Source organism: Oncorhynchus gorbuscha, linkage group LG11 (genome assembly GCF_021184085.1).
Source record: "Oncorhynchus gorbuscha isolate QuinsamMale2020 ecotype Even-year linkage group LG11, OgorEven_v1.0, whole genome shotgun sequence".
In the NCBI taxonomy this organism is placed as follows: Eukaryota; Metazoa; Chordata; class Actinopteri; order Salmoniformes; family Salmonidae; genus Oncorhynchus; species Oncorhynchus gorbuscha.
The window spans coordinates 74,723,993-74,740,805 of record NC_060183.1 but is presented as its reverse complement, the minus strand read 5'-3'; the positions used below and the strand labels follow the sequence as shown (position 1 = coordinate 74,740,805).

The following is a 16,813-nucleotide window of genomic DNA, read 5'->3' as shown; positions in this document are numbered from 1 at the left end:
ATAACTCAGAGGATGGGATTGTCAGGTCATCAGTGAGAGATGAAACAAATTCAACACTCTAAATCCGCTGCGGTCTATCAAAATGGAATAAAATGAAAGTGAATTTAGAATGAATGAACAAAACATTAAGGACACCTGCTCTTTCCATGACATACCAGGGATAATCAACTAGACTGAGCCATGTACCGATTTTAGTTCTTGATCGGATGGTCGGGCAGCCGGAACATAATTACAAATAATTTGTAAGGTCAAATCGACTGCAAGAAGCCCAAACAGATCAAATTTGACTAAAATAATTTCAAAACTTGCTTACATTTGTATACGATTACATCTCTGTTGTGTGGGAACATTTGGGAACAGACTTCCAAAATTAAAGAGCCGATTTCCTGGTGTTTTTAAACTTTTATATCCAACAATGAAAACTTTTGCTCAGCAAACTTCGGGGGACAAATAAAGCCACCCACGGGTCACCAGTTGTGCAACCTTGAGATGTCTATTGAGGGTGAATGGGCAAGACAACATAATTAAGTGCCTTTGAATGGGGTATGGAAGTATGTGCCAAACACACTGGTTTGTGTCAAAAGCTGCAACACTGCTGGGTTTGTCACACTCAACAGTTTCCTGTGTGTATTAAGAATGGTCCACCAGCCAAAGGACATCCAGACAATTTGACACAACTGTAGGAAGCATTGGAGTCAACATGGGCCAGCATCCATGTGATACGCTTGACAGTTTGTAGAGTCCATTCCCTGACGAATTGAAGCTGTTCTGAGGGCATAAGGGGTGTGATGCAACTCAATATTAGGAAGGTGTCCATAATATTTTGTATACTCCGGTGCGATTTTTTAAAGTCAGATTTCCAGAAGGACTATTAGAGTTTATCTAGATCTAAGTTAAAGCTTACATTAAACCTGTCCAGAATTAGGTTTAACTTCAGATTAATGGATGTTGGCCCCCAGGTTCACCTTGGCACCTGAGTGGCGCAGCGGTCTAAAGCACTGCATCTCAGTGCTAGAGTTACTACAGACCCTGGTTCGATTTCAGGCTGTATCACAACCGGCCGTGATTGGGAGTCTCATAGGGCGGCGTCTGGGTTAGGCCGGGGTAGGCAGTCATTGGAAATAACAATTTGTTCTTAACCAACTTGCCTAGTTAAAGCCAGGGCTTTCATCTCTTTACAGAAGGCCCATCCCTCCTACTACTTATCACCTTGAGATTTTTGGCATCTTGGACCTTCATTGTGAAACAGGAGATTTGTGTGGTGTAAGTGAACCGACTGTATTCCCAATAGTCTACAAAGCTTTCTGTGAACTGTAATAAAGCCCTTTTGTAGGGGCAAGCTCATTCTGATCGGCTGGGCCTGGCTCCCCAGTGGGTGGGCCTATGCCCTCCCAGACCCACCCATGGCTGCACCCATGCCCAGACATGTGAAATCCATAGATTAGGGCCAAATGAATTTATTTAAATTGACTGATTTCCTTATATGAACTGCAACTCAGTAAAATCTTTGACATTATTGCATGTTGCATTTAGACTTTTGTTAGTATAAATTAGGCTTCAAAGATGAAATGGTTAGTCCTTACTTACCTTAGTCTGAGATGCCCTAGTCTAGAACCAATTAATCTGAAGTCAAGCAACATCTCAGAAAGACATTTTTTAAAATCTGAATTAGTTTAAATCGATTGAGCCTAGTACTTCAATTAAAAGTCTGTCCGGGAAACCACCCATCAGTGTATAAAACTGATTAAAGCAACAATTTTCAGCATCAGTTCCAGATAATAAAAATGTTACAATAAATTATACAATCATAAAAAAGTAAGACACTTAGAATACATGGGAAGGGACTAATGTGGATACAACTCAAGAATCGAGTCCTAAATGTAGTATTTAAAAACCATAAATGCAATGTCCCAAATAAAAGGAGATCCCATGCACTTCTCCTCAAGCAAAAAGGCTACTTCTCCCAAAAGTAATTTGAAACGGAACTAAGCAAACAAGGTAAAGGCATTCTTAAGTCTCTTACAATGGAAAAATAGTACACCAAGGTGAACAGCTTAAAGCTGGGCATTAAATCATGGGCATTCATATGGTCCCCCTTTGCTCCTATAACAGCCTCCACTCTTCTATGAAGGCTTTCCGCTAGATGTTGGAACATTACTGCAGGGATTTGCTTCCATTCAGCCACAAGAGTATTAGTCCCCACATCAATGTTCCAACATCTAGTGGAAAGCCTTCCCGAAGAGTGGAGGGAGGCTGGCTTAGCAGGAAAGGGGGGACCAACTCCATATTAATGCCCATGACTTTGTAATGAGCAGGTGTCCCACATACCTTTGGTCATGTACAGTATTTCCACACTATGAAGTTGATATAATACTATGAGAATGATAATTCCATTTTAAAGTAAGAGTTGATTGAAAGTAAGAGTTGTTTGAAAAGACCGGCTGACATTTCAGCCAGTTTTGGTGGGATGGAGTTTCTGGTGATAAATGAGTTAATAGACCAATAAGGAAGAGTTCCAAACCTCTGCCAATAACAACAGTTTCCCCTCCCCACTCTGACAGTCCAAGCAGAATTCTTGCTTTAGAAATTGCTCATAGCTAAAAAGTGATTTTAAAATATATATTTTTGACCATTTTATTTGAAAACAAGCAAAAATTAGGTACTTCAATTGTTACCAAGGAATTATATGATATTGATATAGAAACATTGGACCTTTAAAAACTGTATTGGACCTGGCCAAATTGGACCTTTAAAAACAAGAATTCCTTAAAAATTCTTGCCCAATCAGGACAATCACCTGAATAACTAATCAAGCGGTCCTATGTAGCTGATGGACAAAGTATTAATGTGTAGTTCTGATATTTTCACATGAATTAGGTGTTTTAAGGATATACACAACAGAAAAAAAAACAAAAAACAAATGTAAATGATTGAACACAGTCAGAAATATACAACGTCTCCATGATAATGTGGGCTCATGAACATTGACTAAGACTTATAGCAAAATCTCCAAGCATTACGGCAGATATGCCTCTCATTTCCTACGAGGCTTTCCAGAAACTCACCCGAGAACTTCACCCTGCTGAATACATCCATGTTTTTCCTGATTTCTGAAAGCAGGAAGTTGCCCCACTGTGAATGATCAAGAATATATCACTGAGTCGACATCACAGCAGCATTATGGCAAGCACTCCTGTCTCTACCTCCTTTCCTACTTCTGAAAGTGCGGTCAGAAGGTTTACGAGACTGATTGCGTGTCGCTGCCACACCATTACAGCTATGGTTTTTGTAGTGTCTTATGTCAGAAAAGCCCTTTCCACATCTCTTGCAATAATAAGGCCTAACTCCAGTGTGGACTTGCATGTGGGCTTTGACGTTGTTGGCTTGGCTGAAACCTCTCCCGCAGACGTCACATTTGAATGGCTTCTCTCCCGTGTGGACTCGCTCATGCCTTTTGAGATTGCTGTTGACTGAGAAAGTCTTGTCACAATAACTGCACTTGAAGGGCTTTTCACCTGTATGGGTTCGCTCATGTCCTTTGAGAGCTTGCTTAAGAATGAATTTTCTTCCACAGTATTTACATTCATGGGGCTTCTCTCCACTGTGAAGTTTCATGTGATAGTCCAAAGTATTTTTATAGGCAAAGGTCTTCCCGCAAACAGAACAAGAGTATTGATTTTGTCCTGTGTGAATTTCTTGATGCTTTTTCAGAGTTAGCATGGAGCTGAAGCCATTCAAACATACATCACAACTGAATGGCTTTGTCAAGGTTCCAACTCCCCCTGGAAGGTTCTCTCCTTCAGCTGTGTGCCATTTTAGATTGTGTCGTCTCATTTGATAATTGTAAATGAAAGTCTTTCCACATAGGTCACACATAAATGGTTTGGTTGCCCCATGACGGTGCATGTGAGCTTTTAGGTCAGTGGACTGAAGGTAGCTTTTCCCACACACTTTACATTTGTAAGGTCTCTCCCCTGTGTGAAGAACTTGGTGTCTCTGAAGGTTTGCTTTATGGCCAAAAGCAGCTCCACAGGTCTCACATTTAAATGGCTTCTCCCCTGTATGGATTACCTTGTGGTTTTCAAGGCTGGATTTAGTTATAAAGCTCTTACCACACTCGGAGCATAAGTGCGGACGTTCACCTGTATGTCTTCGCATATGAATACTTAGGTCATAAGACAGTCTGTAACTCTTCCCACATTCAGCACAGCTGTGTGGTTTTTCACCGGTGTGGATTCTCTCGTGCCCCATAAGCGCAGCCCTTGATGTGAAACCCTTTCCACAAGTCAGGCACTTGAACGGCCTCTCCACTGCATGAACAAGCCGATGTTGTGTCAGATCTTTCTTGGCAGGGAATATACTGTCGCAAACTTTGCAACTGAATGTTTTTTCTCTGTGACGCACCATGTGATGTTCGAGCTGCTTGGACATTCTGAATGTTTTGCCACATTGACCACAAGCGAATGGCCTTTCTCCTGTGTGAATTAGCTTGTGACGTACCAGCAAGCGATTCAGGTTGAAGACCTTGTCACAAACATCACACTTGAAGGGTCTTGTGTGAGTTAGCTTGTGAGCTTCCAGTAACCCCTTCCTGGTGAAAGTCTTCTGACACACATCGCACTTGAAGGGTCTTGTATGCGTTAACTTGTGAACTCTCAACAACTCGTTCTTGCTGAAGGTCTTCTCACAAACATCACACTTGAAGCGTTTGGTTTCTTTGGATCGTGTCCCTTTAGTAGTATTGCTGTGTTTCTGGCTTTCATGGCCGTCTCTCTCGTTGCTCCCTGGCAGAGCAGCTCTCATGTGCTCAACGTTGGATTCAGTGTCTCTTGGTGAGGGGTCTGTATTCAGTCCATCTGTGTCTCCCAGAGAGGAGTCATTCTCCAATGAAGATGTCTCTGTGGGTTTACTGCAAACTTTTGCAGGACCTAAATATAAAAAAGGAATAAGATGACACACATTGTAAAACTATGGCCCAAGTTAAGAGGACATAAGAAAACAAAGTTGTCCAAAACCAATTTCGTTAATTAGTCAAATAAAAATCAACCAATATACGACAATATTTTGCAACAAAACGAACACAAGTGTTTCTTGGACAAGTTCAGGTAGTCACTCACCGTTTTGGTTCCTAGTGTCCTGCTGAATGCTGGAGCTCATTCAGCAGGACAAAACGGGGTGCAACATTTGATTCAACAGAAACAGCAATGTTTTAAACGACCAGTCCAAGAATGTTGTGATTAAGTTGGCCCAGATGGTGATTGTTTGCAGCACAAGTTTTGCAATTTGAAACAGCCACATATTGATCAGGCCAAACCCACTTGACCCACCAAACATAACTAAAAGATTGATTAAGAAAAGCTCTTGCACCATTCAGGGAAAACATATAGTTCAAGTACAACCCATCACGCAGCCAACAAACATTGAACTAAACCATAGACAACATTTAACTAAATTGAATGCACCCCTGGTTTGTCAACAATTATTCAAATGAACACCAACTTGAGGATATTACCTGCACGGACTGATGCTGCGTTAGTGACAGGGTTTGCTGGACTGACATTCCCTGGCAATGCTGAACCCGCTGTCATTCCAGGCAACACTGGGAGATCTAAAAGTAACATGCAATATTACATTGAAATATTTACAACTGTTTTCCCTTTCTTTCCACACAATGTGAAAAAAATAAGTTAACTAATTTGCTATAGACAGTAATGACTGTAGGTCTATAACACTTACCAAGTGGTTTAATTGCAAAGATGATTCCATTGTGCAGAACATGGGTAGGTCCTTTCGGTTCCGCTTGTGCCTCTACTTTAGCTAGAGACATTCTATAATGTTCAGCCTTCTCAGTTATTGTCTTCATATCTTCCTCCATCTGCTCCACCTTGGTTTTCAGTTTCCCATTTTCATTTTGTAAACGTGAGGAGGTCACTAGGAATAGTTGGCAGATTTTACGAATAGCCTCCCCCATCACCAGATTCATCATGGTGCAAAGCTGTAGAGAAATTTTAAAAAGTAAACTGATTAGCTAGCTACTACACTGAACAGAAATACAAAACACAACATGTATAGTGTTGGTCCCATGTTTCATGAGCAGAAATAAAATATTCCAGAAATTGTGCACAAATCTGTGAGCATTTCTCTTTTGCCAAGATAATCTATCCACCTGACAGGTGTGGCATATCAAGAAGCCGATTAACAGCACGATCATTACACAGGTGCACCTTGTGCTGGAGACAATAAAAGGCCACCTCCAATGTCATTTAAGAGAATTTGACAGTACGTCCAACAGGCTTCACACAAGGCCATGTCAGCCCAGGACCACCAACACACATAATGGCTTCTTCACCTGTGGGATAATCTGAGACCAGCCACCCAGACAGCTGATGATACTGTGGATTTGCACAAGCAAACAATTTCTTCAAAAACTACCAAAAATCGTCAATGGGAAGCTTATCTGTGTGCTCGTTGTCCTTACCAGGGTCTTGACCTGACTGCAGTTTGGAGTCGTAACAGACTTCAGTGGGCAAATGCTCACCTTCGATGGCCACTGGCACGCTGGAGAAGTGTAAAACACTTTCCTGTGGATATTAGACTACCTAACAGTATAAAGCCAGCCACAGCAGAGGATGTGAAACCATAGCTACCTAGCAAGTTAGCAACATAGCTTAGGGCTTGCCAGAAGATGCTGTCCCTACCGTTACGCTTGTTTACACCGAGTTGCACTGAGGTCGAATGCAATCATGGTTACATTAAGACACCTCAATTCTGGGATGGGACATGCACATTTTACCTTTATCCACACTGCGAAATCGAACAGATTGAAATATTGCTAGTATAAAAGACCCCAAAACTCAATCTGAACATTAACACTAGTCTCTTGATGTCTGGTTAAATTGGTAAGCACCTTGATAGGGCTTGGTTCATGCTCCCACATGGCCATATCTCCATGTTACAGCTTGTTTACGTGAGACAAAAGGCTAATAAATCTAGCAATGTTTGAACACCTGTATAAGCGTAAATCTATGCAAAACTGCTACAGTATGTACATTTATTTGAAGGATTTAAAAAAAATTCTCGCTGATTAAAGATAAATGTCATTTTTCGAAAGCCATATTTACAAGCGATTATTGACGTTTCTAAACGTTATAACAGCACGTCGGGATTGTTAACATGTAGTAGTGGGCGAAGCTAATGCCTGAAAACGAGGCGGCACTCTGCCTTCTCCCTAGTTTGAGAGCTAATGCCGCGTTCACGTCCTAGTCGGAAATAGGAGACTCGGAAATTAGACTTGCAAACTGGTTTATTAAGTTACACGTGCCTCGTTCAACCAGTTATCACGTCGGAAATGTCCGAGTTTCCTAGTTCCGACAAGGACAAGAACGCGGCATAAGTTATAGCAGTAGTGACGTTACCTAACAATTGAGAAAGCTAATTATCTAAAACTTTTGTTCGACGTTAACTGTAGTCACTACGCAGCCGCCATCACGCTGCTCAGTAGAGTATTTGTCAGTGCTCACCTCTCTCTCCGGTTTACTGCAGTCGTTAGCGTCCGAGTGTTGCGCGTTTGAAAGCTGGCTAATTTCTTTCATTACAGTCTCGACGACAAAAGCCATAATCGATGTTGTTTCTGACTGGAACATATTGTAAGTTGACATTTTGCCCTCAGACTCATTCACGTAACGTTCAAATAAAATAAAATAGCTAGCATCTTTTGTGTGCTACCGCCGTGAAGCAGGCAATAACAGAAATATTTGAAGAATCCAGGATTCTTCGATGACGTTTAACGGCGGTTGGTAATCCAATAAATGTTGCATTACCGCCATCTACTAGACTGGAGTACAACTCCCTTATACTTTGCTTGAATTTTTAAATAAATAAATACAGACCCTACCATTAACACTAAACTCAGAAAAATATAAAAATAACACCATTCTACTCCACTATTTCTAAATCTATTTAGTCCTACCTTAGGCCAACAACCTGAAAGGATGGGCACCACTGCTTAACACACCCTGTAATTCGTCTGATGTCAAGTCTTGCACACCCAAATACCTCTCTGCATCTGCCACCACAACCTACATTTTCAGAAAATTACATTCTATCCCTGCAGTACAGTTGATAACCATTGCTATAAATGCAAAAAATCCAATCTTACCGAAATATATTACTTGTTGGCCTATCCCTCTGTACTGGTACAGATATACTACTCACACCACTCTTCTCAGGATTCCTCCCCCTTGACCCATCTTACTCTACTTTCTTCACTGTCTCAGCATATGACAACTTCTGCACTACTCCAACCCTGGAAACCTCTCGCATGGGACTTTTCTGATCCCAAGCCCCATGGGCACCCCTACAATTAACACATACCACTACTTTCCCCAATGCTACACATTCCTTTGTCTCATGCCCTTCTGCACACCTAGGAACCTCTCTCCTACACACTGCTGCCACATGCCCATAAGCTTGACACCTATAACAACGTAATGTATTCAGCACAAAAGCTTGTACAGGACAACGTATGTATCCTAACATCACTGTCGGGCAAAGCCTCAACATAAAAACTCAAAAGAACAGACTCTTCTGTTTCACCAGTAGCACCAAACGACGAGCATCACAAATACCAGGAATCTTCCTTTTCAGTTGGTCAACTTTTACATTTACTGCTACAGCAGTAATCACTCATTTCAATGGTGCCCTTTTTCTTGAGAGCATAAGAATTCACATTTCTCGCTCCCATTCGTTTAACGCGCAGCGCCATCTCCCTCTGACCAACAGAAACACAATTATTACGACCACTTCTGGTTACCCTCACCGATTCCACAGCACCCAACTCTGTTTTTAGCCACTCTGCAACCACAAATAGATCAGCCAAAAGGCAAGGCAAACCCTTCTGGATGTAGCGCTTAACAGTGGGAGATGGATTTTAGCCAGCCTTTTGCAAATTTTCAATTAAACATTTGATCTCAATACCGTTTTCTGTTCACTTATATAGCAGCTGCTTCGTCTTGATGTTCTTCTTTATCAAAAGCTACCGCAACACTTTTCCATTTCAAACAAGCGCGCTCTTCCAACCACCATCCACCATCTCGCTTCATGCCTCTCCCCAAGAAATGAGGATAGTAATCTCAGTGGTTAATAAATGGAGGAATTTATAACGCCTGCCCAGCATACCATCAACCAATCACGCTCACGTTGTCATGGCGTGTCACGCGGTTTCTAAATTATTCGTCACAAAAACCCTTGTAAAAAGCTAGGGTATAGTCACAGATAGAACAATGAGATTAGATTCAAAACAATTGGGAACTCTGAAATCTCACACATCTGAGCATTCAAAACAACTGGGAAAAATCGATTTGAAAGGTCATCCAACTTGGAATTCTAACCAGGGAACTCGGGCCTCTTTCTAAGGCTCCGATCTGAAGATCACTGACATCATGATTTGACCTCGTATTTTTAAAATATCCCAGTTGTTTTGAATTCGGCAAATGGGCGTTAATACGAATCGAGTTTAGGTTCACCATCTCTTAATTTCTTAAAATACTTATTGCAAAGATTTTTTTATAACTAAATCAAGATAGACCACAGCCTGTCGTTTCCAATGGGAACAAATTAGTCATAGTGGGCAGAGCCAAGCACGAGCTAGTGAGATCCTATTGGCCCATTCTAGCATCATCTGTATATTCCCATTACAGAATGCCCACTCTGAAGTGCGCTTGTACAATCACTTAATTAGCCTTTGCACTCTTTCGAAACAACGCAATTTTTTTACAACTTTGGCAACGGGTAAAGTCTTCAAGACTTGGTCCACTCTGTTCATGGCATATTTCCGTTTTGGGAACAGAAAACCTTAGATCAAATGTTTCATCGTTGAGAACATGCAGAATCCATCTTATTCCACTGCTGTTCACTGGGCTTCCTCTCACTACCATATTTGGTAGTGAGTGGAAACACCAAGCAGATGCAATTCTCTAGGCTTTATTGTCAGAGAACATATGTTTACTTTGCCAAAGCAAGTGAAATAGATAAACAAAACAAAACATTTACAGTAAATATTACACACAAAAGTTTCAAATGTCATGTCAATATACAGTGTTGTAGCGATGTGCAAATAGTTAAAAGTACAAAAGGCAAAATAAATAAATATGGGTAGTATTTACAATGGTGTTTGTTCTTCACTGGTTGCCCTTTTCTTGTAGCAACAGGTCACAAATATTGCTGATGTGATTGCACACTGGTATTTCACCCAATAAACATGGGAGTCTATCTAAATTGTATTTGTTTTCAAATTCTTTGTGAGTTTGTAGTCTGAGGGAAATATGTCTCTCTAATATGGTCATACATTTGGCAGTTAGGAAGTGCAGCTCAGTTTCCACCTCATTTCATGGGGTGTGTGTGTGTCTCATTGTTCTATCTGTGCTTCAGGCAAGAATAACGATGCATTCTGGGAATGGTCAGTGCCAGAGCCATAAGTTGTGTTCGAATACTACCACAGATAGAACAATGAGACAGATATTTCACTGGATGTATTAATGTGAAGCATCCGGTTAGCGTTACCACTCACTACCAAATATGTGAGGAAGCCCACTGGTGGGCAGTGGGAGATGGATTTTAGCCAGCCTTTTGCTAATTTTCAATTAAACATTTGATCTCAATACCGTTTTCTGTTCCCAAAACTAGAATATGTTATGAACAGTGTGGACTAAGTTTTGTAGACTTTACCCTTTGCAAAAGTTTTTTTAAATTGTGTCGTTTAGGAGTGTAAAGGCAAATTGAGTTATTGTACATGCACACGACTATCCTACCGATTCTTGACTTCGGCAATGCAATTTACAAAATAGCCTCCAACACTACTCAGCAAATTGGATGTAGTCTATCACCGTGCCATCCGTTTTGTCACTAAAGCCCCATATACTACCCACCACTGCACCCTGTATGCTCTCATTGGCTGACCCTCGCTTCATATTCATCGCCAAACCCCACTAGCTCCAGGTCATCTATAAGTATTTGCTAGGTAAAGTCCCGCCTTATCTTAGCTCACTGGTCACCATAGCAGCACCCACCCGTAGCACACGCTCCAGCAGGTATATTTCACTGGTCATCGCCAAAGCCAACTCCTCCTTTGGCGGCCTATCCTTCCAGTTCTCTGCTGCCAATGAATGGAACGAATTGCAAACATAACTGAAGCCTTATATCTCCCTCATTAACTTTAAGCATCAGCTGTCAGTGCAGCTTACCGATCATTACACCTGTACACAGCCCATCTGTAAATAGCCCACCAAACTACCTCATCCCCATATTGTTATTTATCTTCTTGCTCTTTTGCACCCCAGTATCTCTACATTCATCTTCTGCACATCGATCACTCGTGCCAATGCTAAATTGTAATTATTTCACCATATGGCCTAGTTATTTCTAATCTTACTACATTTGCACAAACTGTATATAGATTTTTCTATTGTGTTATTGACTGTACGTTTGTTTATCCCATGTGTAACTCTGTGTTGTTGTTTTTGTCACACTGCTTTGCTTTATCTTGGCAAGGTCACAGTTGTAAATGAGAACTTGTTCTCTCTCAACTGGCCTACCTGGTTAAATAAAGGCGAGGGAAAAAAACACTTCCCAGAAGAGTAGGTGTTCCCTAACAGAAAGGGACTTCCCAAGGATTCCAGTTAACAGAGACCATTTTGGAATCCTCCAGAATAAGAGTCCTGTCCTGTTTACCTTGTAAACAAATAATCAGGGGGAAAATATGCACTATTGTCGATATATTTAATGCTAGTTATCATCTAAATAATTTAATGTATTTTTAAGCTATTGTGATTTTTTTGGGGGGGGACTAGCAGGGTAGCCTAGTGGTTAGAGCGTTGGACTAGTAACCGGAAGGTTGCAAGTTCAAACCCCCGAGCTGACAAGGTACAAATCTGTCGTTCTGCCCCTGAACAGGCAGTTAACCCACGGTTCCTAGGCCGTCATTTAAAATAAGAATTTGTTCTTAACTGACTCGCCTGGTTAAATAAAGGTCAAATAAAAAATAAAATTCTGGTAATTGTGTCGCAGTAAAAGTGGGGTCCATTCTACACACGAGCACCTCTAGTTTCTAAATCCACCATTTACACACCCAGGGTGGTCGTGCAAATGTTTTGTCCATTAATATTGGGAAATCTGCTTAAAGTCCTCCAGTCTCCCTTTCACCTCATTTAACCCGATTTACTTTAAAAAAGCTAATCTCAATAGGTGGTCCAGGTATGATGTGACATGACACAAGTGGGGGTCCTTGCCTCTTTTTTATTTATATATATATATTATTTTAGCGAAAGAGGAATAGTCACATACAAAAACAAACTTTTTATATTGCCAGGAGTCCTCCCCAAACAAATCATGTTGATTAATAATAGTTCCTTTGTTTTTAATTGTATTTAAAATAGTGCCATATTAGTTAAATCAGACCATTTGTTTTGAAAATATGAATTTGACCTAAAAATTATTAGCAGTTGAATTAAATATACTAAATTCTTATCAATCTCATTTCTGAAATAAGTCATTATCAAAGCCATTCAATTGTACATGTTCTGTTTGTCTATCCAAAACATTACACTATAAATACAGGTAAAATATTTATGAAAAATGGTCTCCTTTTCCATTCCACAGAAATAACAATTATAATTCATATTCAGCTTGGATCTTTCCAAAACATTTTTACGTATTCTCATTCATTAGGGCTATTCCTTCTATGAGTTCGCAGATGTCTTTTTAGACTTGATTTTAACTTCAAGTGAGTTCCACACAAATGACATTGAACTCCCTCCCCTGTATGAATCTTCATATGCGCTGTCAGGCTTCCCTTCAGACTGAAGCATTTGCCACATTCGTTACAGCGATGTGGTTTCTCCTCTGTGTGAGTCATCATATGCTTTGGAAGGCTTCCCTTGTCGCTGAAGCATTTGCCACATTCTTTGCATTGAAATGGTTTCTCCCCAGTGTGAATCCTCACATGCTTTATCAGGTCTCCCTTAAAGGTGTAGGCTTTGTCACATTCTTTGCACTGATGCGATTTCTCAGTGTGATTTTTCTGATGCACTTTCAGACCACCTGCAGTCGTCATGCATTTTCCACACACATCACATTTAAAAGCCTCCCCTGTATGAGTACCCATATGATTTTTCAGGATGGACTTGTGAAGGAAACATTTGCCACATTCAGTGCAGCAGTGTTTTCTCCTCTGTGTGAAGCTTCATGTGCTGGGTCATATGGTCCTTCCGGATGAAACATTTCCCACAAGTGTCGCACATGTGTCGTCTCTCCTCACTGTGCCGATATTGCCGATGCCGTTGCAGATTACGTGCTTTCTCAAAGCATTTTCCACACACATCACATTTCAGATCAGGAAACTCACAGTTTTTTTTTCTTTGGCTGTCCTGTTAGTCTCTCTTCACTGTGCAGATTTAGCTGATGCCTTTTCAGACTACGTGCTGCTGTAAAGCATTTCCCGCACACGTCACATTTCAGATCAGGCAACTCACTGGTTCCTTTCCTTGGCCGTCCTCTTCCTCTCTTTGATTTGAGAGGCTTTAATCCTGAGAGTGGTATTCCACTCTCCACGTTTCCATTTTCACTGTTGTCACTGTCTGGACTTACTTCAGAGGGGGGCTCATAGTCACTGGTTGATTCAGATTCTCTGTTGTGGCTCTCGCCATCAGATTCTGTTCGGTTCTCCACAGTTATGATGTTGAAAGAGTCCCACATAGACTCTTCGGTATCCGACTCCACCGGCCCCAGACCAGGGCTCCATTCCTGCTCACAGTGACTCTGCTCAGGAATAACCTCTTCAGTGAGAGTGAGCTGCTGGAGGTCTGGAGAAAGAATCAAATGTATTTGTATTTATTTAACTAGTTAAGTCAGTTAAGAACATTCTTATTTACAATGACGGCCTACCCAGGACAAACCCTAACCTGAACGACGCTGGGCCAATTGTGCGCCACGCTATGGGATCGAACCAGAGTCTGTAGTGACACCCCTTGCACTGAGATGCAGTGTCTTAACTCAGGAGCCCATCCACAAAATAAATGCCGAAATGGAAGAAATAGGATTACTTGACCGATTTATCGGACTGAACACACGAGTCCCAGTAAAATATAATACCTTTTCAAAAACGGATTAAATACTATTTGAGACAAAATGGCAAATAGAACACTTTTTAAAAATGCATTTTCAATGGACAATGGCCATATTTTATTTGAATATTTCGTCGTGAAATTGGTATGCTATTAAATGGTAATTAAAGTAATTGTACTTGCTTGCTAGCTATCGTTATGTAGTTAGCTAGCCATACTGCTTGCGTATCCCCCACATCGTGTATTGTTACTCGTCAGTATATGCTAATGTTCTAATCAAAGCCTAACATTTTAATGATTAATATTGGGCTACACTGTAAATGCATGTCAAACAGAGACACGCCGTCACAAACCTGCTAATCTTTGCAATTTTATCTCTGGTTTGAAAACCAAATCCAGCAGTCTTCGTAGACGTGCAACCGCCCGCTTCAAACGGGAGATTTCTCCCTGGTACTCTGCTATCGTTGTTTTAACTACTACGGATATCTCCAGGGGAACTGCAGCTAATTTTTCATCGAGAACCTCATTAAGTAGCTGTAGTTTAGACATTTTGGGGAGAAAAATAGTGGGAGAAGTTATTGATTGTCGTGCTGCTCAAGAGTTGCTATAGCTAGCTAGTTACAAAAACTGGTGTAAAGTAGGCCAGAATGACTAAGTACTTCCAGGTCTGATTTTTGGGAATATTTCAGAATAAGAGTCCTGTATCGTATCAAATCAAATAATGTTATTTGTCACATGCTTCGTAATCAATAGGTGTGGACTAACAGTGAAATGCTTACTTACAGGCCCTTCTCAACAATTCAGAGTGAAATATATATATATATATATACACCGGTTAAAAGTTTTAGAACACCTACTCATTCAAGTGTTTTCTTTATTTTACTATTTTCTACATTGTATAATAATAGTGAAGACATCAGAACTATGAACTAACACATATAGAATCATGTAGTAACCAAAAAAAGTGTTGAACAAATCAAAATATATTTTATATTTGAGATTCTTCAAAGTAGCCACCCTTTGCTTTGATGACATCTATGCACACTCTTGGCATTCTCTCAATCAGCTTCATGAGGTAGTCACCTGGAATGTATTTCAATTAACAGGTGTGCCTTGTTAAAAGTTAATTTTCTTAATGCATTTGATTAATTTCTTAATTTTCTTAATGCTTGTGAGCCAATCAGTTGTGTTGTGACAAGGTAGGGTGGTATACAGAAGATAGCCCTATTTGGTAAAGACCAAGTCAATATTATGGCAAGAACATCTCAAACAAACAAAGAGAAACGGTAGTCTGTCATTACTTTAAGACATGAAGGTCAGTCAATCTGTAAAATTGAGAGAAGACGTACACTTTGAGGTGAAGGAGCTGGTTGTAGCCCAGGAGAACGCAGTTGAAGCCTTCATGGAGTGTTTGGAACAAGAGATCGCTGAGCAGAAGAAGAGCTCACACAGAGGCTCACATCCATTTCTTGGAAGTAACCTCACTGAATGATTGTCTGTCATTGGAAAAGGTACTCATTATTGTTGGGTGGGTTTCCCAAATCCTTCATAGGATGCTGGTATAACATTATTTTACTTGCGAACCTACACTCATATTTAGTGAACATCAAAGAGCTTCATTGATTGACTTTCAAACTCTCTTTCTCTCTCCTCCCCCTGTCAGAGTGATGCTTTACCATTTTTATTTCACCTTTATTTAACCAGGTAGGCCAGTTGAGAACAAGTTCTCATTTACAACTGCGACCTGGCCAAGATAAAACAAAGCAGTGCGACAAAAGAACCATACCAGAAAACCATGCCGTATTCTGCGAATCAATTATACATTTAAAAATGTTCGTCATTCAGCAGATGCTCTTATCTAGAGCGATTTACAGAAGCAATTTTGGTTAAGTGCCTTGCTCAAGGGGACATCAGATTTTTCACCTAGTCAGATCAGTGATTCGAACAGCAACTTTTTGGGTACTGGCCCAAAACTCAATTGCTATGCTACCTGCCAATAAATGAATCTCAGAGGGTTGATTGTCACAGATTAAGCTCTCTGTAGTCAAAATAGATTAGAGATTATTTCTCCCAAATCCTAGGATTGTGAAAATGGAAGTTCTCTCTGGGAAAATGAATGTATTCATTTCTAATCTAGCTAATGTTTTAGAGGTATTACCTCTGAAGACAGCATAGGAGGAAAGTTTGAGGGTTTCTGTAACGTTCGTCGTCGTCCTCTAACGAGGAGTAAGAGATGTCGGACCAATTTGCAGCGTGGTAAGTGTCCATTTAAATAATAAAAACTGAACACTACAAAACTACAAAATAACAACGTGAAACAAACAAAACGGTCCCGTGTGGTAACTAACACAGAAAATAATCACCCACCACTCAAAATTGAAACCAGGCTACCTAAATATGGTTCTCAATCAGGGACAACGATGAACAGCTGCCTCTGATTGAGAACCATACCAGGCCAAACACAGAAATCCCAAAACATAGAAAAGGGAACATAGACAACCCACCCAACTCACGCCCTGACCATACTAAAACAAAGATATAATAAAAACAACTAAGGTCAGAACGTGACAGTTTCTGTTTATTTGATTTATTTCAGACTTTTATGCTACTGTACATAATTTGAAAGCCAGTGCCAGTTATGAATGCAAAAACTATTTTTTTTTAAATGCTTATTTATGATAGGCTTACTACTATCA

General features: G+C 40.5%; 2 protein-coding genes across 5 annotated transcripts; both read right to left on the bottom strand.

Annotated features, from left to right (window-relative positions):
* Positions 1-2,620: 2,620 nt before the first annotated feature.
* On the bottom strand, positions 2,621-16,426 carry LOC123989447 (zinc finger protein 708-like). Of its 4 annotated transcripts, none has more exons than XM_046290464.1 (4): positions 16,276-16,426; positions 5,737-5,995; positions 5,513-5,608; positions 2,621-4,928 (listed from the first exon to the last, which is right to left on the bottom strand). In XM_046290464.1, exons 1-4 carry the CDS (start codon positions 16,288-16,290, stop codon positions 3,154-3,156), a joined length of 2,145 nt encoding a protein of 714 aa, XP_046146420.1. In that variant the 5' UTR covers positions 16,291-16,426; the 3' UTR covers positions 2,621-3,153. The 4 variants fall into 4 exon arrangements, with proteins under 4 accessions (XP_046146420.1, XP_046146421.1, XP_046146419.1 ...); XM_046290465.1 differs by lacking the exon at positions 16,276-16,426 and adding an exon at positions 8,977-9,114; XM_046290463.1 differs by lacking the exon at positions 16,276-16,426 and adding an exon at positions 7,521-7,776.
* LOC123989448 lies at positions 12,272-14,749 on the bottom strand. The gene is made up of 2 exons (XM_046290467.1): positions 14,471-14,749; positions 12,272-13,856 (listed from the first exon to the last, which is right to left on the bottom strand). Exons 1-2 carry the CDS (start codon positions 14,664-14,666, stop codon positions 13,396-13,398), a joined length of 657 nt encoding a protein of 218 aa, XP_046146423.1. The 5' UTR covers positions 14,667-14,749; the 3' UTR covers positions 12,272-13,395.
* Positions 16,427-16,813: the final 387 nt, after the last annotated feature.

Coding starts and splice junctions, on each gene's coding strand:
- LOC123989448 (XM_046290467.1), bottom strand. CDS start 14,666: ATGTCTAAACTACAGCTACTTAATGAGGTTCTCGATGAAAAATTAGCT. Junction 13,857..14,470: donor AAAATTGCAAAGATTAGCAG/GTTTGTGACGGC, acceptor TTCTTTCTCCAG/ACCTCCAGCAGCTCACTCTC.
- LOC123989447 (XM_046290463.1), bottom strand. CDS start 7,658: ATGTCAACTTACAATATGTTCCAGTCAGAAACAACATCGATTATGGCT. Junction 5,996..7,520: donor GCAGTAAACCGGAGAGAGAG/GTGAGCACTGAC, acceptor ATTTCTCTACAG/CTTTGCACCATGATGAATCT. Junction 4,929..5,512: donor CGCAGCATCAGTCCGTGCAG/GTAATATCCTCA, acceptor TTTTATATTTAG/GTCCTGCAAAAGTTTGCAGT.